The sequence below is a fragment of the Lathamus discolor genome, unplaced genomic scaffold, assembly GCF_037157495.1.
Source record: "Lathamus discolor isolate bLatDis1 unplaced genomic scaffold, bLatDis1.hap1 Scaffold_51, whole genome shotgun sequence".
Lineage (NCBI taxonomy): Eukaryota > Metazoa > Chordata > Aves > Psittaciformes > Psittacidae > Lathamus > Lathamus discolor.
This window is the reverse complement of record NW_027069376.1, coordinates 309,931-336,216: the sequence shown is the minus strand read 5'-3', so window position 1 is coordinate 336,216 and position 26,286 is coordinate 309,931. Positions and strand designations below refer to the sequence as shown.

Genomic DNA, 26,286 nt, shown 5'->3' with positions numbered 1-26,286 from the left:
CATGGGTGCTCCCCAGCATGCACCCATCCAGCACCTTTGAGTTACTTTATTAAGTGACAATGACAAACTGGGGGGGTGACCCCCCCCAAACACCCCCTTCTCAGCCGTGCGACACCCCCAGACTCCCCCTATAGATACATACGGGGGGGGGGGGGCACAAACCCCACTATGGGGGCAATGCAGACACTGAGCACCATGGTGTGGGGGAGGGGCACAGGGCTCAGGGCCCCCCCCCAGTGCATCCCCCCCATCCCCAAGCCCTTTACATGCCCATTGGTGGTGCTTGGGGACACCCCTATGTTCCCCCCTTTGTCCCCCTCAGCAGCACCCAATGGCCCCAAACTTTATGGGGGGGGGGGTAGTGGGACCCCCCCCCTTTGCTTTATTCCCCCTCCCAATGCATCCCCCATCCCCAAGCCTTTTATATGGCCACTGATGGCCTTGGGGACCTCCATGGCCCCTTTGTCCCCAGCTGCATCCCAGTATCCCAAACCTTATAGGAGGGGATACAAGGATGGGGACCCCCCCCTCTTTCTCTTTACCCAACCCCCAGTGCATCCCCAAGCTCATTACATGCCCATTTATGGGGGCCCAGTGCTGCCACTTGGGGGTACCACTGGGGATACAGGTGCCCCCCACTTTCTATTCCCCCCCCCCGCAATGCATCCACATCCCCAAGCCTTTTACTTGCCCACTGATGGGGGCTCATTGCTGCCGCTTGGGTACCACCAGGGATGGGGGACCCCCCCCTTCATACCCCCCCAATGCATCCCCATCCCAAAGCCCTTTCCATGCACATCAATAGGAGCCCATTGATAAGACTCCCATTGCTGCCGCTTGGGTACCACCATGGATGGGGGGACCCCCCCCCTGATACCACCCAATGCATCCCCATCCCAAAGCCCTTTCCATGCCCATTGATGAGGGCCCATTGCTGCCGCTTGGGTACCACCAGGGATGCAGGTAGCCCTGTCCCCCTTTCTATTTACCCCCCCAGTGCATCCCCATCCCCAAGCCCTTTCCATGCCCATCAACAGGAGCCCATTGATTGATAGACTCCCATTGCTGCCACTTGGGTACCACCAGGGATGGGGGAACCCCCCCCCCGATACCCCCCAAAGCATCCCCATCCCCAAGCCCTTTCCATGCCCATTGATGGGACCCATTGATAGACTCCCATTGCTGCCACTTGGGTACCACCAGGGATGGGGGGAGAAGGGGGGGGTGGTGTGTATGTGTCGTGTTCCCCCCCCCTTCCTCCCACCCCCACCCTCACTTCGGGGGGGGGTTGGGTTTCCGGGGGGCTCCCTTGCGGGGCTGCCAGAGGTGGCCGGGGATGGTGAAGGCGTCGACGCTGAGGGACATGGTGCGGGCGGGCAGGCGCGTGAAGCGCTTGCGGTCGCTGCGGTACTTGTACAGGGCCTCCACCATGGGCAGCGGCACCAGGCGCGGGCCCGCGCCCGCCAAGCGCCGCAGCACCGGGGGCGCGCCGGGGGGGTCCCCGCTGCCCAGGGTGTAAAGGGCACGGAACTGGCACCCCCCGTCCCGGAACAGGATCAGGAAGTGGTTGGCGGCGCTGCGCTCCACCTCCTGCAGGGGCGACAGGCACAGAAGAGGTTACAGTGGGGAGCAGTGGGTTACAATGGGGAGCAGTGGGTTACAATGGGGAGCAATGGGTTATAATGGGGAGCAGTGGGTTACAATGGGGAGCAGTGGGTTATAATGGGGAGCAGTGGGTTACAGTGGGGAGTAATGGGTTATAATGAGGAGCACTGGGTTACAATGGGGAGCAATGGGTTATAATGGGGAGTAATGGGTTATAATGGGGAGTAATGGGTTATAATGGGGAGCAGTGGGTTATAATGGGGAGCAATGGGTTATAATGGGGAGCAATGGGTTACAATGGGGAGCCATGGATTACAATGGGGGCAATGGGGGTTGGAGGGGAGGGACCCCAGCCCAGGCCCCTCTGCTCCCCCCCCGTGTCCTGTACCTGCAGCACGCGGTTCTTCTGGGGCTCGTTGACGCGCCCAGCCAGGCAGCAGTGGGACAGCGCGTTGTGGATGATGTGCTTGTTGGACTTGGCGCTGGGCTCCTTGTACAGCCGCGGGCCTGCGGGGCAGGGGGGGCAATGGGGATATGGGGGGCAATGAGGACAAGGGGGGCAATAGGGACAATGGGACATGGGGGGCAATGGGGATATGAGGGCAATAGGGATATAGGGGACAATGGGGACAATGGACATAGGGGGCAATGGGGACATGCGGGGCAAAGGGGGCAATGAGGACATGGGGGGCAATGGGGAAAATGGGGATATGGGGGGCAAGGGGGGCAATAGGGACAATGGGACATGGGGGGCAATGGGGATATGGGGGGCAACGGGGGCAATAGAGATATAGGGGGCAATGGGGACATGGGGGGCAAAGGGGGCAATGAGGACATGGGGGGCAATGGGGACAATGGGATATGAGGGGCAATGGGGGCAATAGGGATATAGGGGACAATGGGGACAATGGACATAGGGGGCAATGGGGGGCAATTGGGACATGGGGGTCAAAGGGGACATGGGGGGCAAAGGGGGCAATGAGGACAAGGGGGGCAATGGGGGCAATGGGGACAATGGGACATGGGGGGCAATGGGGATATGGGGGGCAATGGGGGCAATGAGGACATGGGGGGCAAATGGGGGCAATGGGGACAAGGGGGGCAATGGGGATATACGGGGCAATGGGACAATGGGACATGGGGGGCAATGGGGATATGGGGGGCAATGGGGGCAATAGGGATATAGGGGACAATGGGGGCAATGGACATAGGGGGCAATGGGGGGGCAATGGGGACATGGGGGGCAAAGGGGGCAATGGAGACATGGGGGGCAATGGGGACAATGGAGACATGGGGGCATTGGGGTGCAAGGGCGGATACATTGGGGTGCATTGGTATCTATGGGGGTTATATTGGTGTCTATGGAGGGGTACACAGGAGTGTTCCTGGGGGTACTTTGGTATCTACAGGTTCCATTGGGATCTATGGGGGGTCTATGGGGGTCCATTGGTGCCTATGGGGGGGCTATGGGGGTCCACTGATGCCTATGGGGGGGGCTCCATTGATGTCTAGGGGAGGCTCCATTGATGTCTGTGGGCCCCATTGATGTCCATGTGTCCCACTGGTGTCTATGGGGGTGCTCCATCGGTGTATATGGGGGGCCCCACTGATGTCCATGGGGGGGGCTCCATTGATGCCTATGGGCCCCATTCACGTCTATGGGGGGGTTCCATGATGTCTATGGGGGAGCTCTATTGATGCCTGTGGGGGGGCCCCATTAATGTCTATGGGGGCGCTCCATGTGTGTCTAAGGGGGAGACCCATTGATGTCTATGGGCCCTGTTGGTGTCTATGGGGGGGTTCCATTAGCACCTATGGGGGGGCTCCACTGATGTCTATGGGCCCCACTGGTGTCTATGGGGGGGCTCCATTGGTGTCTATGGGGGGCCCCACTGGTGTCTATGGGGGGGCCCCATTGGTGTCTATGGGGGGCCCCATTGGTGTCTATGGGGGGCTCTCACCGCTGTACTCGGGCCCCGGGCTGGAGGCGCTGGAATCGTTCTCCCAGTCCCGGAGGCGCCCGGGGGAGCCCGGCCCCGAGGGGGACACGGCCCGGCTGGGGGGGGCACAAACACAGTGACCCCTGACCCCATCACCCCCCCATCACCCTACTGTGACCCCCCCATCACCCCCCATCACCTCCCATCACCCCCCCATCACCCCTCGTCACCCCCCCATCAACCCACTATGACCCCCCCATCACCCCCCCATCACCCCACTGTGCCCCCCCATCACCCCCCCATCACCCCACTGTGCCCCCCCCCATGACCTCGGACCCCCCCCCATGGCCCCAGCTCACCTGGGCCCCCTCGCACCGCCCCCCGGCTCCGCAGCCACCGTGGACAGGGACAGGGAGCTCTGGGAGTAAACCCGGGACAGGCGCTGGCCTGGGGGGGGCTGAGTGTGAATGGATGAAGCCAGTGCGGGCCCCCCCCCATGGCCCCAACCTCATCCACGTGTCCCACAGATCCCACACCCCAGATCCCACACCCCATACCCCATACCCAATATCCCATACCCCACATCCCATACCCCATACCCACTACCCCATATCTCCATACCCCATATCCCTTACCCCATACCCCATATCTCCATATCCCATACCCCATATCTCCATACCCCATACCCCACATCCCATATCCCATACCCCCTACCCCATATCCCATACCCCATACCCCATACCCCACATCCCATATCCCATACCCACTACCCCATATCTCCATACCCCATACCCCATATCTCCATACCCCATACCCCATACCCCATATCCCATACCCCATATCTCCATACCCCACATCCCATATCCCATACCCCCTACCCCATATCCCATACCCCATATCCCATACCCCATGCCCCATACCCCATATCCCACACCCCATACCCCATTCCTCCATACCCCATATCCCATACCCCCTACCCCATATCCCATACCCCCTACCCCATATCCCATACCCCATATCAAATACCCCATACCCCATACCCCATGTCCCATACCCCCTACCCCATACCCCACACCCCACATCCCCCCGGTACCAAGCAGTCCTTTGGGGCCGCTGCCCAGGGCAGAGTCATCCCGGCTGCGGACTCCGGGCCCGCGGGGTTGGGGGGGGGCTCTCGGGGTCGCTCTTGGGGTGCGGGGGGGGCCGCGGGGGGGCCTCAGGACCTTCTCGAGCTCCTCCATGAGCTTGAGCTGGTGGCGCCGCTCCTGCTCCTGGCGCGTGAAGCCCCCCCGCCGGCACCCAGGGGGCGGCGACGCTGGCCTGGGGGCACCACGGACCCCCATTGGGCACCGGGGGGGGGGCACCGGGGGGGGGCACCCAGTGGTTGGCCCCGTACTGGGTGTCCCTCTGGGGGGTGCCCCAATGGGCGCCCGATGTGGGGTGTCCCATCATTGGGTGTCCCCATGTTGGGTGCTCCCCCACTGGGGAACCCACGTTGGGTGCCTCAAGATGGGTGTCCCACATTGGGTGTCCCACATTGGGTGTCCTACATTGGGTGTCCCACATTGGGTGTCCCACATTGGGTGTCCCCTGCATTGGGTGTCCCACATTGGGTGTCCCACATTGGGTGTCCCCTGCATTGGGTGTCCCCTGCATTGGGTGTCCCACATTGGGTGTCCCGTATTGGGTGTCCCGTATTGGGTGTCCCACATTGGGTGTCCCTTACATTGGGTGTCCCGTATTGGGTATCCCATATTGGGTGTCCCTCATTGGGTGTCCCGCATTGGGTGTCCCCTGCATTGGGTGTCCCACATTGGGTGTCCCATATTGGGTATCCCATATTGGGTATCCCACATTGGGTGTCCCATATTGGGTGTCCCACATTGGGTGTCCCCTGCATTGGGTGTCCCGTATTGGGTGCCCACATTGGGTGTCCCCTGCATTGGGTGTCCCACATTGGGTGTCCCATCATTGGGTGTCCCATATTGGGTGTCCCCTGCATTGGGTGTCCCACATTGGGTGTCCCACATTGGGTGTCCCATATTGGGTGCGTGCTCCCACATTGGGTGTCCCCATGGTGGTTGTCCCCATATTGGATGTCCCACACTTGATGTCCCCATGGTGGATGTTCCCATGTTGGGTGCCTCAAGTTGGGTCCCACATTGGGTGTCCCCTATATTGCTTATCCCGTATCGGGTGTCCCATGGTGGGTGCCCTATTTTGGGTGTCTCATCATTGGTGTCCCCATATTGGGTGCTCCCACATTGGGTGCCCCATGGTGGGTGTCCCACATTGGGCGTCCTCCCTATTGGGTATCCCATATCGGGTGTCCCACAGTGGGTGACCCATGTTGGGTGCCCAACACTGGGTGTCCCCACTTCAGGTAACTCATGGTGGTTGTCCCCACATTGGATGTCCCCATGTTGGGTGTCTCATCACTGGTGGCCCCATGTTGTGTGCCCCCCCATTGGATGTCCCATGTTGGATGTCTCAAGTTGCGTGTCCCACATTGGGTGTCCTCATGTTGGGCGCCCCATGGTGGTTATCCCATCATTGGTGTCCCCATGTTGGGTGTCCCATGGTGTGCCCCACATTGGCTGCCCCATGGCGTGTCCCCACCTGTCCCCGCTGTCTCCGGGGGGCTCCTGTGCTGTCCCCATCCAGTGCCTCCGGTGTCGGGTCTGGTCCAGCGGCTCCAACGGCTCCAATGGGTGCTGGGACCCCAAATCCAGCGGTGCCGGGGGCTCGGGGGCACCCTAAGAGACACAGACCTGAGCCACGGACCCACAGCACCCAGTGACCACAGCACCCATCAAGCACAGCACCCAGTGACCCTCAGCACCCACAGCACTCGGTGATCACAGCAGCCATTGACCCAGGAGGACCCGACCTCCATCACCCAAATACCACTGCGTCCATTGTCCCCGTTCCTTCATACCCATCCTCCCTATGCCGCCATGTCCATCACCCCCATCCCAATGCCATCAAATCCATTGTCCCCAACAGCACCAACCTCCATCATCACCGTTCTTCCTTCCATCCAGCACCCATCCGTCATCCATCATCCATCGTCCATTATCCATCCATCCTTCATCCATCCATCATCCATCCATCCATCCATCATCCATCATCCATCCATCATCCATCGTCCATCATCCATCCATCCATCATCCATCCATCATCCATCCTTCATCCACCCTTCATCCATCCATCATCCATCATCCATCCATCCATCATCCATGCATCACCCATCATCCATCATCCATCCATCCATCATCCAGCATCCATCCATCCATCATCCAGCATCCATCCATGCATCACCCATCATCCATCATCCATCCATCCATCATCCATCATCCATCCATCCATCATCCATCATCCATCCATCACCCATCATCCATCCATCACCCATCATCCATCCATCCATCCATCATCCATCCATCCATCATCCATGCATCACCCATCATCCATCATCCATCCATCCATCATCCATCATCCATCCATCACCCATCATCCATCCATCACCCATCATCCATCCATCATCCATCATCCATCCATCCATCATCCATCATCCATCATCCATCCATCCATCCATCATCCATCCATCACCCATCATCCATCCATCATCCATCATCCATCATCCATCCATCCATCATCCATCCATCCATCATCCATGCATCACCCATCATCCATCATCCATCCATCCATCCATCCATCATCCATCCATCCATCCATCATCCATCCATCCATCCATCCATCATCCATCCATCACCCATCATCCATCCATCATCCATCCATCATCCATCCATCCATTCATCCATCATCCATCATCCCTCTTCCTCCCCATCCCCACCCCCCTCACCCCCCCTACCTTGAAGAACCCCCTGGGGCTGCCACTCTCCTCATCGGCTCCCCTTTCGGTGGGCGACCCCTCCAGCGAGTCCCCTTCTCCATCCTCCAGCTCCTCCTCCTCCTCTTCTTCCTCCTCCTCCTCCTCCTGTGCCCCCCTGCCCACGGTCCCCTCCCCAGGCGAGGACACGTCACTGGTGCCATCCCCGGACACCCGCGTGGCCCCCCCGGGATGCAGCGCTTCGGGGGCCCCCTTTGGGGCTCCTTCCTCTTCCTCCTCCTCCTCCTCCTCTTCCTCCTCCTCCTCCTCCTCGGAGAAGTGAATGGACGAGCGCGTCTGCACCGTGGCGCCGCTGAACTTGCGCCGATGGGGCAGGGTGTCCACGTCCTGCGGCGGCGTCAGCACCCGCCGCAGCTCCGTGGGGCGCGGGCCCCGCGCGCGGCCGTGGGGCGAAGGGGATCCTTTGGGTGCCGCCACCCCTTGGGGTGCCCCCCTGCTCCCTTTGGCCACGGGGATGACCCAAGCGGTGGCCGCCGGTGGTCGCGGCGGCTCCTGGAGCAGGCGCTGCTGCTGTTGGTTGAGGCGCAGGACGTCGAGCTGGAGGGTGCTGACCGCGGTGCTGAGCTGCGCCACCGCCGCCTCGTAGGCACTGTGGGGGGCACCCATGGGTGCTTTTGGGGGGCTGGAGGGGGGGTCCCGCTCGGCCTGGAGCTGCCGCAGCGCGTCCTTGCCCAGGCGCTGCCGGTGCTTGCTGAAGATGGCCTCGATGCGGCGCTTCTGCGCCTCGATGGCGCGGCGCTTCTCCTCCAGCCGCGCGCCCAACTGGGACATCTCCAGGCTCAGGGGCTCGCTGTGGGGCCCGCTCCGCTCTGTGGGGCAGGGAGGCACCGGCGGGGAGGCGGTGGAAGGGGGCGTGGAACCGGAGCGAGCAATGGTGGTGCCCTCGGTGGGGGCTACGTGGCCAGCACCATGGCCAGTGCCATGACCATCACCATGGCCATGACCATCACCAACACCATGACCTCCATGACCAACACCAACACCATGACCGTCACCAACACCTCCGTGGCCATCACCATGACCATCGCCAACACCATGACCATGCCCAACACCTCCATGCCCAACACCATGACCATGGCCATGACCAACACCATGACCATGGCCATGACCGCCACCGCTGGCCTCTTCCAGCTTCTTCTTGCGCTCGGCAAAGCTGGTCATGGTGCGGCCATTGCTTGGTGCTGAGGTTGTGGGGCTGGACGCATGGGTCTGGAGGAGGTTGTGGGGCTGCCCCACATCTACAGCAGGGCGAGGGGAGTGCAGGTAGAAGGTGTCGGGGGCACCCTCGGGCAGCAGCCGCTCGGAGCTGTGGATGATCTGCAGAGCCTCCTCAATGGTGGGGAGCTCGGGGAGCCCGTTGGGGGCGCTGTGGGGTGCTGTGGGGGGGCTGTGGGGCAGGCTGTGGGGCAGGCTATGGGGCAGGCTATGGGGCAGGGCCAGGCTGTCGCTGCTGGCCGAGCGGGTCAGCGCCGTCCCCACCGGGTTGCCCATCACGATGTCCACGTCGCTGTCCAGCCCGAAGGGGATGCTGAAGGACACGGCCTGAGACAGCGGGTGGCTGGGGGGCGGAGGGGGGTCAGAGCCATAGAGCCCCATAGCTGACCTATGGCACCCCATAGAGCCCCACAGCTGACCCCATAGAACCCCATAGCTGACCCACGCACCATATAGAACCCCATAGCTGACCCCATAGAGCCCCATAGCTGACCCATACAAACCCATAGTGGACCACAGCACCCCACAGAACCTCACAGAACCCCATAGCAGCCCATAGTTGACCCATGGCACCCCATAGAACCCCACAGCTGACACACAGAACCCCATAGCTGACCCACAGCACCCCATAGCTGACCCATAGAACCCCATAGCTGACCCACAGCACCCCATAGTTGACCCATAGAACCCCATAGCTGACCCATGGCATCACATAGAACCCCGCAGCACACTATAGCTGACCCATAGAGCCCCATAGATGACCCATGGCACCCCATAGAACCTCGCAGCACCCCATAGCAGCCCATAGCTGACCTAGAGAACCCCAAAGCTGACCCATAGGACCCCATGGCACCCCATAGAACCCCATAGCACCCCACAGAACCCCATAGCACCTCACAGCTGCCCCTCACCTCAATGGTTTCTTGCTCCAGGTTTTGCTGAAGCTGCTGTCGCCGTGGGGCAGAGACGGGGAGTGGGGCAGAGGGGCTGGGGGCGGGAACAAGGTCACCCCAATGCCCCCCATCACCTCCCAGTTCACCCCAATGCACCCCATGGCCCTCCAGTGCATCCCATAGCGGACCCATAGCCCACCCATAGTCCCACATAGCCCACCCATAGCCCCCCCCACTGCACCCCAAATACACCCCATAGCACCCCCCACTGCACCCCTATAACCCCATAGCACCCCATAGCCCCCTCCCCCATGCACCCCATAGCCCCCTGATACCCCCAGGGCCCCCCATGTCCTGTTTTAAGGTCCCCCATTGGGGGGGTCTCACCTGGGGTCCCCCGCAGGGGGGTGGGGGGGTGACCCCCAGACAGCAGCGGGTGCCGGAAGGTGAAGCCAGGGGAGCTAGGGGGGCAATGGGGTTAATGGGAGTCAGTGAGGTGCAATGGGGGGCAATGGGGATCAATGGGGGTTAATGGGAGTCAATGGGGGGCAATGGGAGTCAATAGGGGCAATGCAAGTCAATGGGGATCATTGGGAGTCAGTGGGTGCCAAGGGGAGTCAATGGGGATCAATGGCGGATAATGGGAGTCAATGGGGGGCAATGCAAGTCAATGGGGATCAATGGGAGTCAATGGGTGCCAATGGGAGTCAATGGGGATCAATGGCGGATAATGGGAGTCAATGGGGGGCAATGGGAGTCAATGGGGATCAATGGGAGTCAATGGGGGGCAACGGGAGGCAATGGGGATGAATGTGGATCAATGGGAGTCAATGGGGCAATGGGGATCAATGGGAGGCAATAGGGGGCAATGGGAGTCAGTGGGGGCCATGGGGATCAACGGGAGTCAATGGGGGGCAATGGGAGTCAGTGGGGGCAATGGGGATCAATGGGAGTCAATGTGGGGCAATGGGGATCAATGGGAGGCAATAGGGGGCAATGGGGATCAATGGGGGGCAATGGGGATCAATGGGAGTCAATGTGGGGCAATGGGAATCAATGGAGGGCAATGGGGATCAATGGGGATCAGTGGGAGGCAATAGGGGGCAATGGGGATCAATGGGAGTCAATGTGGGGCAATGGGAGTCAATGGAGAGCAATAGGGATCAATGGGAGGCAATAGGGGGCAATGGGAGTCAATGGGGGCCATGGGGATCAATGGGAGTCAATGGGGGGCAATGGGAGTCAATGGGGGGCAATGGGGATCAATGGGAGTCAATGGGGGGCAATGCGAGTCGATGTGGGGCAATGGGGGGCAATGGGCATCAATGGGAGGCAATGGGGGAGTTAGGGACCCCTCAGCCCCTCCATACCTGCTCTTGGGGGTCGCAGCATCACCGGCAGCCGGAGCCTCTGTGAAAATGGGGGCCATTGGAGGTGCCCCCCCAAATGTTGGGGTCCAGGGACCCCCCAGTGCCCCCCACAACCGAACCCCCCATACACATGGGGGACCCCCATGCACTCCATAATTGGGACCCCCTCATAACTGCAGCCCCCCCCGTACTCGGGGGTCCCCCCATAGCACCCCAGTGGGGTCCTCCCTACCTGAGCCCCCCACCAGGTCCCGGGGGCGCACGAACGGCGGCCGCAGAACCTCAAAACAGAGAAAGAGCTCAGCCAGGAACGCGCCGATGTTGAGCTGGGGGGGAATGGGGGGATCAGGGGGGCAATGACCCACACCACACATCCCGTACCCCATAACCTGAACCCCACATCCCATACCCCATATCCCATACCCCACATCCCGTACCCCAGATCCTGTAGCCCACATCCCGTACCCCACATCCCGTACCCCACATCCCATACCCCAGATCCCGTACCCCACATCCCGTACCCCACATCCCGTACCCCACATCTAATACCCCACATCCCGTACCCCACATCCCGTACCCCATATCTAATACCCCATATCCCGTACCCCATATCCCGAACCCCATACCCCACACCCCATATCCTGTACCCCACACCCCATTCCCCACTCCCGCCCCATACCCGCAGCGCAGGGGCCATGTAGAGCAGGTCCTCCAACGCTAGGGGGCAGCGGGAGCTCAGGTGCCGGTGGCTGAAGTCCCGAACCAGGCGCAGGTTGTGGAGGCGATCGGCAACGGCCATGGGCTCCTTGAGGCAGACCTCTGGGAACGGGAGGGGGAACGGGAGTGGGATATGGGGTGATGGGTATGGGGTGTGGGGTGTGGGGTATGGAGATATGGGGTGTGGGATAGGGGGTGTGGGATATGGGGTGTGGGGTATGGGATGTGGGGTACGGGATATGGGGTACGGGGTATGGGGTGTGGGATATGGGGTGTGGGGTGTGGAATGTGGGGTGTGGGGTATGGGATATTGGATATGGGATATGGGGTATGGGATGTGGGGTATCGCAATATGGGGATATAGGGATATGGGATATGGAACACGGGAGGACAGGAGGGCACACTCACCCCACAGCTCCCCTGTGCCCCACAGCCAGGAACCCCCATGGGAGAGACCCCCCATAGCCCATCACCCCCAATACCCCTTATAACCCCATAGTGCCCCATAGCCCCAATACTCCCCATATCCCCAACATCCCCCATAGCCCCATAGCACCCCATAGGCCCCACATCCCCGGCAGCCCCATAGCCCCCATCGCCCCATAGCACCCCATAGGCCCCACATCCCCCGCAGCCCCATAGCCCCCATCGCCCCCCATGGCTCACCCTCGAGGCGCAGCGCCTGGGGGCAGTAGTAGTGGATGGCGGCCGCCAGCGCCCCCCCGCTGGCCAGATCCTGCAGCGCCAGCACCGGGGGGAAGCAGGGGCTGCGCCGGGGGGGGGCCCGGTCTCGCCGGTACCGGATCTATGGGGCGGGGGGGTAGTGGTCACGTGGGGGGCACCCCAAAACCCCCCCCTTAATGCAATAGGGTGGGGCACAAGGCACCCATGGGTGCCCCCATAACCCCTTTATGGGTGCTGGTGCACCCCAATGATGTGTGGGGGGGGTTACCCATGGGTGCCCCCCAACCATCAATGGGGTGTTCTGGGGGGGGGGACACACCATAAAGAGGGGGGGCACCCATGGGTGCCCATCACCCCCGCCCCACACCCCTCCAGCACCCCCCATCCAATAGGGGGCGCTCCAATTCCTGGAGCAGGGTGTTCTATAGGGAGGATAAGGGGGCGGGGGCACCAAGAGGGGTTGGTTTGAGGGGGGTCACCCATGGGTGCCCCCCACCCATCAATGGGGTGTTCGGGGGGGGGGGGCACCATAAAGAGGGGGTGCACCCATGGGTGCCCGTCACGCCCCCCACACCCCTCCATCACCTCCCATCCAATAGGGGGCGCCTCAATGCCAGGAGCAGGGTGTTATATAGGGAGGATAAGGGGGAGGGGCACCAAAGAGGGGGTTGTTGGGGGGGGGGGCACCCATGGGTGCCCCCCACCCATGGGTGCTGATGTTGGGGGGGGGAATACGTTACCACTGGAGGTTTATTCCCTGATTCCTTCAAACAAAAGGCGATGGCGTGCTGGGGGGGACAGGAGAGAGCGTCAGGGGGGGGCCCAAACCAACCCGCCCCCCCCCCAAGGAACAATGGGGGAGCCCCCCCCCCCCCATTTAGAATTGGTGGGGTCCGATTGATCTCCCCCCTCCCCTCAGTTTATACAGAGGGGGTTTAAGTGACACCACCCCCCAACTGGTATCAATGGGGGGGGCATTTGGTGCCCCCCCCCCACTTTAATAGGGGGTCATTTGGTGCCCCCCCCATTGATGGGGGTCATTTAGTGCCCCTCCTATATATTAATGGGGGTCATTTAGTGCCCCCCCATATACTAATAGGGGGTTATTTAGTGCCCCCCCATATATTAATGGGGGTTATTTAGTGCCCCCCCCTTGTATTAATAGGGGGTTATTTAGTGTCCCCCCCTATATATTAATGGGGGTCATTTGGTGTCCCCCTTATATTAATGCAGGGGTGATTTAGTGCCCCCCCAATATATTAATGGTGGAGGGTGTCATTTGGTGCCCCCCCATATATAGTGATGGGGGGGGTCATTTGGTTCCCCCCCTCCTTGATTTTTTGGGTCCCCAGTTTAATGGGGGGATCCCATTTGGTGCCCCCCCATATATTTTAGGTGGGTCCCTTAACCCCCCTTTTATTATGGGGGGGTCATTTGGTGCCCCCCATTATTGGGAGGGGGAACACCCTGCTCCAGGCTTTGATTAAGGGCTCGGGGGGGGGCTCCCCCTGGTACCCCCCATATTAAGCCCCTATAGACACAACCCACACATGCCCCCCCACCTTGTGCCCGCCCCACTTCATGCCCCCCTCCCCATGCAGTTCCGTGCCCCCCCCCTTGATGCAGTTGAGATGGGATAAAGGAGGCGGGGGGGGGGGGGCAGAGGATGCTGGGGGGAGACCCCCATACTTTGGGGGGAGCACCCGTATTTGGGGGGGGTGCTCTTTAGACCACCCCCCATCACACTGGGGGGGTCTCTAAGTAATACCCCCCCCCCACATCCCAATTTGAGGGGGTCCACAAGCAGCACCCCATATATTCAATGGGGGGGGCTCAACAAGCAGCACCCCCATAGCCAAAATGGGGGGGGGTCTTCAACCCCTCCAATATAAAGCACCCCCACCCCCATATTGTGGGGGGGTCCCCCAAGCATCAGCCCCCCCCCCCCCCCCATTTATAAGGGGGGGGGCAGCATCCTCCAGCATCCTTCATGCAGCAAAGCAAAGGGAAAAGGGGGGGCACCCCCAAACCACAGTGAAGGGGGGGGGTCAGGAGCCCCCCCGGGTTTGGGGGGGGGGGTTAAGTGGGGGGGGGCAGTTCTGGGGAGCTGGGGGGGGGGTCAATGTAAAGCTCCCACTTACAGGAACCAGCTTCCAGTACCAGCGGGTGGGACACTGGAGCAGGAGACACAAAGAGCAGGATCAGAGCGAGGGGGGGGCCCAAAGCAAAGGGGGGGGGGGGCCCAAAACCAAGGTGGGGTCCCCAAGTGAAGGGGGAGGCCCGAAGTAAAAGGGGAGCCTCAACAGCAAGCGGGGGGTCCCCAAGACAATGGGGGGGTCCCCAGATGATTGTGGGTAACCCCAAAACCAAAAGGGGGTCCCCAACTCAATGGGGGGGTCCCCAAAAGCAAAGGGGGGGTCCCCAAGGCTATGGGGGGGGGTCCCCAAAAGCAAAGAAGGGTCCTAAGACCAAGTGGGGATCCCTAACTCAATGGGGGGGGGGTCCCAACACCATGGGGGGTCCCCAAAAGCAAAGAGGGGGTCCCCAAAAACAAAGGGGGGGTCCCCAAAAGCAAAGGGAGGTCCAGATAACCATGGGGGGGGTCCCCAAAAGCAAAGGGGGGTCCCAAAAGCAAAGGGGGGTCCCAAGACCAAGGGGGGGTCCCCAGCTCAATGGGGGGGTCCCCTAACAGCAAACCCCATGGGGGGTCCCCAACACCATGAGGGCAGGCCCAAGCCAAAGGGGGGGGTCCCCAAGGCCATGGGGGGGGGGACCCCAAAAGCAAAGAGGGGTCCCCATCACCAAGAGCAAAGCAGAAAGAAGCAGGAGGAGGGCACAAAGCTCCATTGGGCTCAGCATCAGCAACTTGGGGGGGGGGTCCCCTTTAAACCCCCATTAATTGCATGTAACCAATTAATACCCCCCCCCCCAATGGCACCAACCTTGTGGGTGCAGGCGGGGGGGCCCGCGGGGGGGTCCGAGGTGGGGCCCGGGCCGGGGGGGGCCTCCTTCTCGGTGCTCTCCTGTAGCTTGCGGTTCACCTGGAGGGGGTATGGGGGGTCAATAGGAGGGTGCCCCCATAGCCCCTCCATAGGCACCCTATAGACACCCCACAGCCCCCCATAGCCTCCCCATAGCTCCCCATAGACTCTCATAGCCATCCATAGCCCCCATAGCCACCCCATAGCCCCCTATAGCCCCCCCCATAGCCACCCCATAGCCCCTATAGCCCCCCCATAGACACCCCATATAGCCACCCCATAGCCCCCCATAGCCTCCCCATAGCTCCCCATAGACTCTCATAGCCATCCATAGCCCCCATAGCCCACCATACACCCCCATAGACCCCCCATAGACACCCATTGCCCCCCATACACCCCATAGTCCCCCCATAGCTGCCCCGTAGACACCCCCATAGCCCCCCATAGATCCCCCCACAGCCCCACATAGCCCCCCATACACCCCCATAGACCCACATAGACATCCCATAGCCCCCCATACACCCCATAGTCCCCCCATGGCTGCCCCATAGACACCCCCATAGATCCCCCCACAGCCCCCCATACACCCCCATAGACCCCATTGCCCCCCATACCCCCCCTACCGTGTCCAACCAGCACAGGATCTTCTGCTCCCAGCCCTCAGGCCCGGGGGGGGCTCCCGGGGGGCACCCCAAGCCCCGCGTGGCCTCGGCCACGAAGGCGCCCATGAGGGAGTCGATGAGGGTGAGGTGGGCATCCTGGGGCACCCAGAGAGAGGGAACGGGGGAGCGGGGGCACCCAGAGCTCCCAGGGCCCCCACTGCCCCCCCATTGCCCCCCATTGCCCCCATTGTCCCCATTACCCCCAATTCCCCCATTGCCCCCATTACCCCCATTGCCCCCCATTACCCCATTGACCCCATTACCCCCATTGCCACCCATTATCCCCCATTGCCCCCATTCTACCCCTTGCCCCCCATTACCCCCAATTCCCCCATTATCCCCCATTACCCCATTGACCCCATTACCCCCATTGCCACCCATTATCCCCCATTGCCCCCATTCTACCCCTTGCCCCCCATTACCCCCATTGCTCCCATTGCCCCCCATTACCCCATTGACCCCATTACCCCCATTGCCACCCATTATCCCCCATTGCCCCCATTCTACCCCTTGCCCCCATTCTACCCCTTGCCCCCCATTACCCCCATTGCTCCCATTGTCCCCATTACCCCATTGACCCCATTACCACCATTGCCACCCATTATCCCCCATTGCCCCCATTCTACCCCTTGCCCCCATTCTACCCCTTGCCCCCCATTACCCCCATTGCTGCCATTGTCCCCATTACCCCATTGACCCCATTACCACCATTGCCCCCATTCTCCCCATTGCCCCCCATTACCCCCATTGCCCCATTACCCCTATTGCCCCCCATTGCCCCCATTCTCCACATTGCCCCCCATTACCCCCAATTCCTCCCTTGCTCCCATTGCCCCCAATTCCCCCATTACCCTCATTACCCCCAATTCCCCCATTGCCCCTATTACCCCCATAGCCCCCCATTACCCCCATTGCCCCCATTGTCCCCATTACCCCCATTACCTCCAATTCCCCCATTGCCCCCCATTACCCCCAATTCCCCCATTGCCCCAATTCCCCCATTGCCCCCCATTACTCCCCATTACCCCCATTACCCCCAATTCTCCCCTTGCTCCCATTGCCCCCATTGCCCCCATTACCCCCAACTCCCCCATTACCCCCATTACCCACAATTCCCCCATTGCCCCAATTCCCCCATTGCCCCCCATTACCCCCATTGTCCCCATTGCCCCCCAATTCCCCCATTGCCCCCATTGCCCCCCCGCTGCACTCACGATGTCGAGGGGCGGCCTGAGGTCCGCCGCCTGCAGGGGGCGCTCGCGCAGGGTGGGGCCGTCCCCGCGCTGCCGCAGCAGCTCCAGCAGCGCCGCCGTGTCCGGGGGCGGCCGCGCCCGCAGCGCCCAGGCCCAGGCCCGGCAATAGAGCCCCGGGGCCGAGAGCGCCCGCGCCACGGCCGGCACCAGGCGGCCCCGCTGCAGCGGCTCCCGCAGCGCCTCCGGCACGTTCCCTGCGGGACAGCGGAGGGGGGCGTGGGGGTACCAGAGACACCGCCGGGTACCACAGAGACACCGCCGGGTACCATAGAGATGATACCATAAGGATAACATGGGGGTACCATAGAGACACTGCCAGGGTACCATAGAGATGATACCATAAGGATAACATGGGGGTACCATAGAGACACTGCCAGGGTACCATAGAGACACCGCCGGGTACCACAGAGACACTGCCAGGGTACCATAGAGATGATACCATAAGGATAACATGGGGGTACCATAGAGACACTGCCAGGGTACCATAGAGATGATACCATAAGGATAACATGGGGGTACCATAGAGACACTGCCAGGGTACCATAGAGATGATACCATAAGGATAACATGGGGGTACCATAGAGACACTGCCAGGGTACCATAGAGACACCGCCGGGTACCACAGAGACACTGCCAGGGTACCATAGAGATGATACCATAAGGATAACATGGGGGTACCATAGAGACAATGCCAGGGTACCATAGAGACACCGCCGGGTACCACAGAGACACTGCCAGGGTACCATAGAGATGATACCATAAGGATAACATGGGGGTACCACAGAGACACCGCCGGGTACCATAGAGACACCGCCGGGGTACCACAGAGACACCGCCGGGTACCACAGAGATGATACCATAAGGATAACATGGGGGTACCATAGAGACACCGCCGGGGTACCATAGAGATGATACCATAAGGATAACATGGGGGTACCACAGAGACACCACCGGGTACCATAGAGACACCGCCGGGGTACCATAGAGACACCGTCGGGGTACCATAGAGACACCGTCAGGGTACCATAGAGACACTGTCGGGGTACCATAGAGACACCGCCGGGTACTACAGAGACACCGCCGGGTACCACAGAGACACCGCCGGGTACCGTAGAGACACCGTCGGGTACCAGAGACACCGCCGGGTACCACAGAGACACCGCCGGGTACCGTAGAGACACCGCCGGGTACCACAGAGACACCACCGGGTACCATAGAGACACCGTCGGGTACCAGAGACACCGCCGGGTACCACAGAGACACCGTCGGGTACCATAGAGACACCGCCGGGTACCATAGAGACACCGCCGGGGTACCATAGAGACACTGCCGGGTACCATAGAGAAACCACCGGGTACCATAGAGACACCACCGGGGTACCATAGAGACACCGCCGGGTACCATAGAGATGATACCATAAGGATAATATGGGGGTACCATAGAGACACCGCCGGGTACCACAGAGACACCGCCGGGGTACCATAGAGACACTGCCGGGGTACCATAGAGACACCCCTGGGGTACCATAGAGACACTGCCGGGTACCATAGAGACACCGCCAGGTACCACAGAGACACTGCTGGGTACCATAGAGATGATACCATAAGGATAACATGGAGGTACCATAGAGACACTGCCGGGGTACCATAGAGACACCGCCGGGGTACCATAGAGATGATACCATAAGGATAACATGGGGGTACCATAGAGACACCGCCGGGTACCATAGAGACACCGCCGGGGTACCAGAGATGATACCGTAAGGATAACATGGAGGTACCATAGAGACACTGCCGGGGTACCATAGAGACACCGCCGGGGTACCATAGAGATGATACCATAAGGATAACATGGGGGTACCATAGAGACACCGTCGGGTACCATAGAGACACCGCCAGGGTACCATAGAGACACCGTCGGGGTACCATAGAGACACCGCTGGGGTACCATAGAGATGATACCATAAGGATAACATGAGGGTACCATAGAGACACCATCGGGGTACCACAGAGACACCGTCGGGGTACCATAGAGATGGTACCATAAGGATAACATGGGGGTACCATAGAGACACCGTCGGGGCACCATAGAGATGATACCGTAAGGATAACATGGGGGTACCATAGAGACACCGTCGGGTACCATAGAGACACCGTCGGGGTACCATAGAGATGATACCATAAGGATAACATGGGGGTACCATAGAGACACCGTCGGGGTACCACAGAGACACCGTCGGGTACCATAGAGACACCGTCGGGGTACCATAGAGATGATACCATAAGGATAACATGGGGGTACCATAGAGACACTGCCGGGGTACCATAGAGACACCGTTGGGGTACCATAGAGATGATACCATAAGGATACCATGGGGGTACCATAGAGACACCGCCGGGGTACCATAGAGATGATACCATAAGGATAACATGGTGATACCATGGGGGTACCATAGAGATAACACAGAGACACCATAGAGATACCATAGAGATACCATGGTGATACCATGGGGATACCATAGAGACACCACAGAGACACCATAGAGACACTGCAGGGACACCATAGAGACACCATCGGGGTACCATAGAGATACCATGGTGATACCATGGGGGTACCATAGAGACACCGTCAGGGTACTATAGAGACACCGTCGGGTACCATAGAGATGATACCATAAGGATAACATGGGGGTACCATAGAGAGACCATCGGGGTACCACAGAGACACCGTTGGGGTACCATAGAGATGATACCATAAGGATAACATGGGGGTACCATAGAGATGATACTATAAAGATACCATGGTGATACCATGGGGGTACCATAGAGATAACACAGAGACACCATAGAGATACCATGGGGATACCATGGGGGTACCATAGAGACACCGTCAGGGTACTATAGAGACACCGTCGGGTACCATAGAGATGATACCATAAGGATAACATGGGGGTACCATAGAGAGACCATCGGGGTACCACAGAGACACCATCGGGGTACCATAGAGATGATACCATAAGGATACCATGGGGGTACCATAGAGATAACACAGAGACACCATAGAGATACCATGGGGATAATATAGAGACACCATGGGGGTATCATAGAGATACCATGGGGACTCCACGGGGATACCATAGAGATAACATAGGGATACCATAGAGATACCATGGAGATACCATAGAGATACCATGGGGATACTGTGGGGGTACCATGGGGATACCATAGAGATACCATGGGGGTACCATAGAGATAACACAGAGACACCATAGAGATACCATGGGGATAATATAGAGACACCATGGGGGTATCATAGAGATACCATGGGGACTCCACGGGGATACCATAGAGATAACATAGGGATACCATAGAGATACCATGGAGACACCATAGAGATACCATAGGGATAACATAGAGATACCATGGGGATACTGTGGGGGTACCATGGGGATACCATAGAGATACCATGGGGGTACCATAGAGATACCATGGGGGTACCATAGAGATACCATCAGGGTACCGTAGAGATGATACCATAAGGATAACATGGGGATACTATAGGGATACCATGGGGTTAACATAGAGACACCATGGGGGTATCATAGAGATACCATGGGGATGCCACGGGGATACCATGGAGACACCATGGGGATACCGTAGAGATACCATAAGGATAACATGGGGATACCATAGAGATACCATAAGGATACCATGGGGATACCATAGAGATACCATAAGGATACCATGGGGATACCATAGAGATACCATGGGGATAACATACAGACACCATGGGGGTATCATAGAGATACCATGGGGATAACATACAGACACCATGGGGGTATCATAGAGATACCATGGGGACTCCATGGGGATACCATGGGGATGCCACGGGGATACCATGGAGACACCATGGGGATACCATAGAGATACCATAGGGATACCATGGGGATACCATAGAGATACCATGGAGACACCATGGAGATACCATGGGGATAACATAGAAATAGCATGGGGATACCATAGGGGTACTATGGGGATACCATAAAGGTACCATAGGGATGCATGGGGATACCATAGAGACACCACAGAGGTACCATGGGGATACATGGGTATACCATAGGGATACATAGGGATACCATAGAGGTACCATGGGGATATCGGAGGGGTACCACGGGGATACTATAGCAATACATTGGATACCACAGGGATACTGTAGGGGCATCACAAGACACCAGCGTCTGCACCATGGCTGGCACCAGGCAGCCGGCTTCAGCCACAGCACCTGGGGCATGTTCCCTATGGAATACCATAGAGATACCATGAGGATACCATGGGGATACATGGGGATACCATGGGGATATCATGGAACGGATCCCACAGTGCCGTGGGCACATTCCCTATGGATTACCATAGAGATACCACAGGGATACCATAGGGGTACCAGGGAGACACCACAGAACAGCTCCCGCAGGGCCTCAGGCACATTCCCTATGGGACACATGGATACTGTAGGGATATCATGGGGACACCACAGAGACATCATAAGGACATCGTAGGGACACCATGGAACGGCATGGGATCTATCCATGCATCCATCACAGAGTGACCACAGACCCACCATGGACACTACAGACCCCCCATAGACCCATCTATGGACCCACCATGGACTGACTACTTGTTGCCTCTGATCCATCAATGGATCCATCCACAACCACTCCATGGAGCCATCCATGGAGCCACCATAGACCTGCCACGGCCACCAAGGCCAAGGCCCCAAAGCCCACAGCCCCACAGGATCCATCACAGACCTTGAATGGACCCATGGCCATGGCCTACAACCCCCATGGGGATCCACGATGGCCACAGACCCATCACAGACCTACAGCCAAGACCAAGGCCATGGGGACCCCACCATGAGCCAGTGGAGGCAACCATGGCCATGGAGACCCCAATGGCCAAGACCATGTCAATGGAGACCCCAGTGGCCAAGACAACACCAATGGAGACCCCAATGGCCAAGACCATGTCAATGGAGACCCCAGTGGCCAAGACCACGTCAATGGAGACCCCAGTGGCCAAGACCATGTCAATGGAGACCCCAGTGGCCAAGACACCACCAATGGAGACCCCAATGGCCAAGACCATGTCAATGGAGACCCCAATGGCCAAGACCACGTCAATGGAGACCCCAGTGGCCAAGACCACGTCAATGGAGACCCCAATGGCTAAAACCATGTCAATGGAGACCCCAGTGGCCAAGACTATGTCAATGGAGACCCCAGTGGCCAAGACCACGTCAATGGAGACCCCAATGGCCAAGACCATGTCAATGGAGACCCCAGTGGCCAAGACAACACCAATGGAGACCCCAATGGCCAAGACCATGTCAATGGAGACCCCAGTGGCCAAGACAACACCAATGGAGACCCCAATGGCCAAGACCATGTCAATGGAGACCCCAGTGGCCAAGACAACACCAATGGAGACCCCAATGGCCAAGACCATGTCAATGGAGACCCCAATGGCCAAGACCACGGCAATGAGGACCCCACCATGAACCAGTGACCAACTGTGGACCCACATCACCCATGACACCATCCTGCACCCACACCCAACCAATGGCACCCACCCATCGCACACCCTGAACCCACAGCACCCACTCAGCACCCACACCCAACCCACAGCAACACCCACAGCACCTATTGGCACCCACATCACCCATATGCACCCACAGCACCCTACTGATGGTATCCCCAGCACCCATCCTGCATCCCACAAAGGGGGGTGTCAGTCCCCACCACCCACCTGCACCCCAGCACCCAATGAGGAGGAGGAATCAGCCCCCAGTGCCCATCCTGCACCCACAGGCAACCCATGGCACCCATCCTGCATCCCCAGCACCCAACCTGAACCCCATAAAGGAGTGCCTCAGCCACCAGCACCCATCCTGCACCACCAGCACCCATCCTGCTCCCTATAAAGGGGGGTCTCAGCCACCAGCACCCATCCTGCACCCCATAAAGGCGGGTCTCAGCCACCAGCACCCATCCTGCACCCCATACAGGGGGGCCTCAGCCACCAGCACCCATCCTGCGCCCCACAAGCGGGTGTCACCCCCAACCACCCCCATGCCCCCCCCATGACCCCGTGGGTGCTGCTGCAACGTGCCCCTCCCCTTCGGCCAAAGGGCGCTGCAGGAGGGGGGGAGGGGGAGGACTTTGACCTGGGGGGGGTGGAGCTAAAGCGGGAGGGGGGGGGATGAGGACATTGGCGGGGGTTTGGGGGGGTTCCCCCCCCCCCCCAACACCGCAAGAGGTGGCACCGAGGCTGGGGATCCCGCCCGGTGACGTCACGCGGCGGTGTCACTCCCATGACGTCACACCCACCCCCCCCCCACCCCACCCCAGACTGCAACAAAAGCACGGGGGGGCAGGGAACACCCAGTTGGGGCCCCCCACCCCGTTACCGGATACCCCATAACCGGTACCACCCCCCTCATAGACCGGACACCCCCCAATAGACCGGATACCCCATAACCGGTACCAGACCCCCCCTCCCCATAGGCAGGATACCCCATTAGAGGCCTCCCCCCCCACCCCGCCATAGACCGGATACCCCATGAACGGTACCAGTTCCCCCCCATAGACAGGACACCCCCCCGGACACCCCATAACCGGTACCGGACACCCCATAACCGGTATCGACCACCTGCATCCCCCATCCCGGTTCACAGGAGCCTCTCGGGCCCCCATCACCCTCCATTGCCCAGTGCAAGGTGCATCACCGGCGTCAGCATCCCCGGTACCAGCTTTCCCCCCGGAACCAGCATCCCCTCGGTACCGGCATCCCCTCGGTACCGGCATCCCCTCGGTACCGGCATCCCCCGGGACCAGCAACCCCTCGGTATCAGCATCCCCCCGGTACCGGCATCCCCTCGGTACCAGCATCCCCTCGGTACCAGCATCCCCTCGGTACCGGCATCCCCTCGGTATCGGCATCCGCCCGGTACCGGCATCCCCCGGTATCTGCAAGCCCCGGTACCAGCATCCCCTCGGTACCAGCATCCCTTCGGTACCAGCAACCCCCCTGGTATCAGCATCCCCCAGTACCAGCATCACCGGTACCAGTATCCCCTCGGTACCAGTATCCCCCCGGTACCGGCATCACCGGTATCAGGATCCCCCGGTACCAGCATCCCCACGGTACCAGCAACCCCGGTACCAGCATTCCCCGGTATCTGCAACCCCCGTACCAGCATTCCCCGGTACCAGCATCCCCTCCGGTACCGGCATCCCGGTACCAGCATCCCCCGGTATCTGCAACCCCCGGTACCAGCATCCCCCCGGTACCAGCATCCCCCGGTACCGGCATCACCGGTATCAGGATCCCCCCGGTACCAGCATCCCCTCGGTACCAGCATCCCCCGGTACTGGCATCACCGGTACCAGCGCCCCCCCGGCCCCCGCCCGGTGCCCGCTCCCGGTCCTACCCGCTCCCCCGTAGCTGGCGGCGATGGCCCAGGCGATGCTGGCTGCGGTGCGGGCCCGGGCCCCGTCGTACCGGTCGAGCGGGCGGATCTCGGGCCCCAGCAGCTCCCGGCGCATGGCGGCGGCCGCGGCCGGCGGAGCCGCCACCATCGCGGGGCCCGGCCCGGCCCGGCCCGGTCCGGTTCGGTTCGGTTCGGTTCGGTTCGGCTGCGGTCGGGGAGGGGGGGGGGCTCGGAGGTGTTCGGGTCCTCTCGGGTGGGGTTCGGAGGGGCGCGGGGATGGTGGGGGGGGCTTGGAGAGAGGTCGGGAGCGCTCGGAGGGGTTCGGGGGGGCTCGGAGGGGTTCGGGGGGGGTCGGAGGCGGGCGCGGCCCCGGGCGGGAGCGAGCGCACAGCGCCAGGTGCGGGGAGGGGAGAGGGGAAGGGGGCGGGGCCGGGGCACGTGACCGCAGGTGAGCCCCGCCCTCTGCTGCTCCCGGTGGGGCGGGGCTGGGGGGGGCGGACGGGGGCCACTGGGAGGCAATGGGGAGCAATGGGGGGCAATGGGGGGCAGTGTGTGGCAATGGGGGGCAATGGGGCAATGGGGGGCAGTGTGTGGCAATGGGGGGCAATGGGGACACTGTGAACAATGGGAACACGAGGGGCAGTGTGTGGCAATGGGGGCAATGGGGACAGTGGGGGCAATGGGCACAATGGGGGCAATGGGGGGCAATTGGGACACTGGGAACAATGGGAACACGGGGGGCAATGTGGGGCAATGGGGGCAATGGGGGCAATGGGGGCAATGTGGGCACTGGGGGCAATGGGCACAATGGGGGCAATGGGGACACTGGGAACAATGGGAACACGGGGGGCAATGGGGGCAGTGGGGGCAATGGGAACAATGGGAACACGGGGGGCAGTGTGTGGCAATGGGGGCAGTGGGGGCAATGGGGACACGGGGGGCAATGGGGGGCAATGGAAGCAATGGGGGGTAATGGGAAGCAATGGGGAAATGGGGTTAATGGGGGCAATGAGGGTCACTGGGAACAATGGGAACACGGGGGGCAACTGAGGGGTCTGGGGGGAAATTGAGGGCAGTGGGGGAACTGGGAGCAATGGGGGGATTGGGAGCACTGGGAACGCTGGGCGCACTGGGGATAATGGGGAGCAGGCCCCTAACGGAGGCACCGGGGTTACTGGGAGCACTGGGAGGGACTGGGAAGCGCTGGGTGCCCGTGTCCCCTGTGCCCCCCCCCCCCCCCCCCGTGTCCGTGCCCCCCGCAGCCCCTCCCCGTGTCCTATTTTCCACCAGTGGCCATGGCAACGGGACAAGGGACACGGGGGGGGACGGGGGACGTGGAGGGGACAGGAGGGACGTGGGATATGGGGTGTGGGGAATGGGGTATGGGATATGGGGAATGGGATATGGGGAATGGGGTATGGGGTGTGGGGAATGGGATATGGGGTGTGGGGTGTGGGGAATGGGATATGGGGAATGGGGAATGGGGTATGGGATATGGGGTGTGGGATGGGGGGGTGTGGGGGATGGGTTTGGGGTTTCTGGGGACACCCCGGCTGGGGGCGGGGCCG

General features: G+C 60.5%; 1 protein-coding gene across 6 annotated transcripts; it reads right to left on the bottom strand.

Annotated features, from left to right (window-relative positions):
- Window positions 1-31: 31 nt before the first annotated feature.
- CAMSAP3 (calmodulin regulated spectrin associated protein family member 3) lies at window positions 32-24,937 on the bottom strand. Of its 6 annotated transcripts, XM_065664637.1 has the most exons (19): window positions 24,719-24,937; window positions 17,192-17,424; window positions 15,939-16,073; window positions 15,277-15,375; window positions 14,476-14,508; window positions 13,075-13,122; window positions 12,317-12,455; window positions 11,613-11,752; window positions 11,166-11,259; window positions 10,934-10,973; window positions 9,951-10,024; window positions 9,582-9,657; window positions 7,417-9,013; window positions 6,165-6,301; window positions 4,639-4,865; window positions 3,905-3,992; window positions 3,567-3,661; window positions 1,994-2,112; window positions 32-1,590 (listed from the first exon to the last, which is right to left on the bottom strand). In XM_065664637.1, the coding sequence occupies exons 1-19, from the start codon at window positions 24,864-24,866 to the stop codon at window positions 1,273-1,275; spliced, it is 3,840 nt and encodes a 1,279-aa protein (XP_065520709.1). In that variant the 5' UTR covers window positions 24,867-24,937; the 3' UTR covers window positions 32-1,272. The 6 variants fall into 6 exon arrangements, with proteins under 6 accessions (XP_065520709.1, XP_065520703.1, XP_065520704.1 ...); XM_065664631.1 differs by lacking the exon at window positions 24,719-24,937 and having other exon boundaries at window positions 17,192-17,699; XM_065664632.1 differs by lacking the exons at window positions 14,476-14,508; window positions 24,719-24,937 and having other exon boundaries at window positions 17,192-17,699.
- Between the last annotated feature and the right edge of the window lie 1,349 nt (window positions 24,938-26,286).

Coding starts and splice junctions, on each gene's coding strand:
- CAMSAP3 (XM_065664631.1), bottom strand. CDS start 17,683: ATGTTATCCTTATGGTATCATCTCTATGGTACCCTGGCAGTGTCTCTG. Junction 3,993..4,638: donor CGGCCCCAAAGGACTGCTTG/GTACCGGGGGGA, acceptor AGCCCCCCCCAG/GCCAGCGCCTGTCCCGGGTT. Junction 2,113..3,566: donor CCCGGGGCCCGAGTACAGCG/GTGAGAGCCCCC, acceptor CCTGCCCCGCAG/GCCCGCGGCTGTACAAGGAG.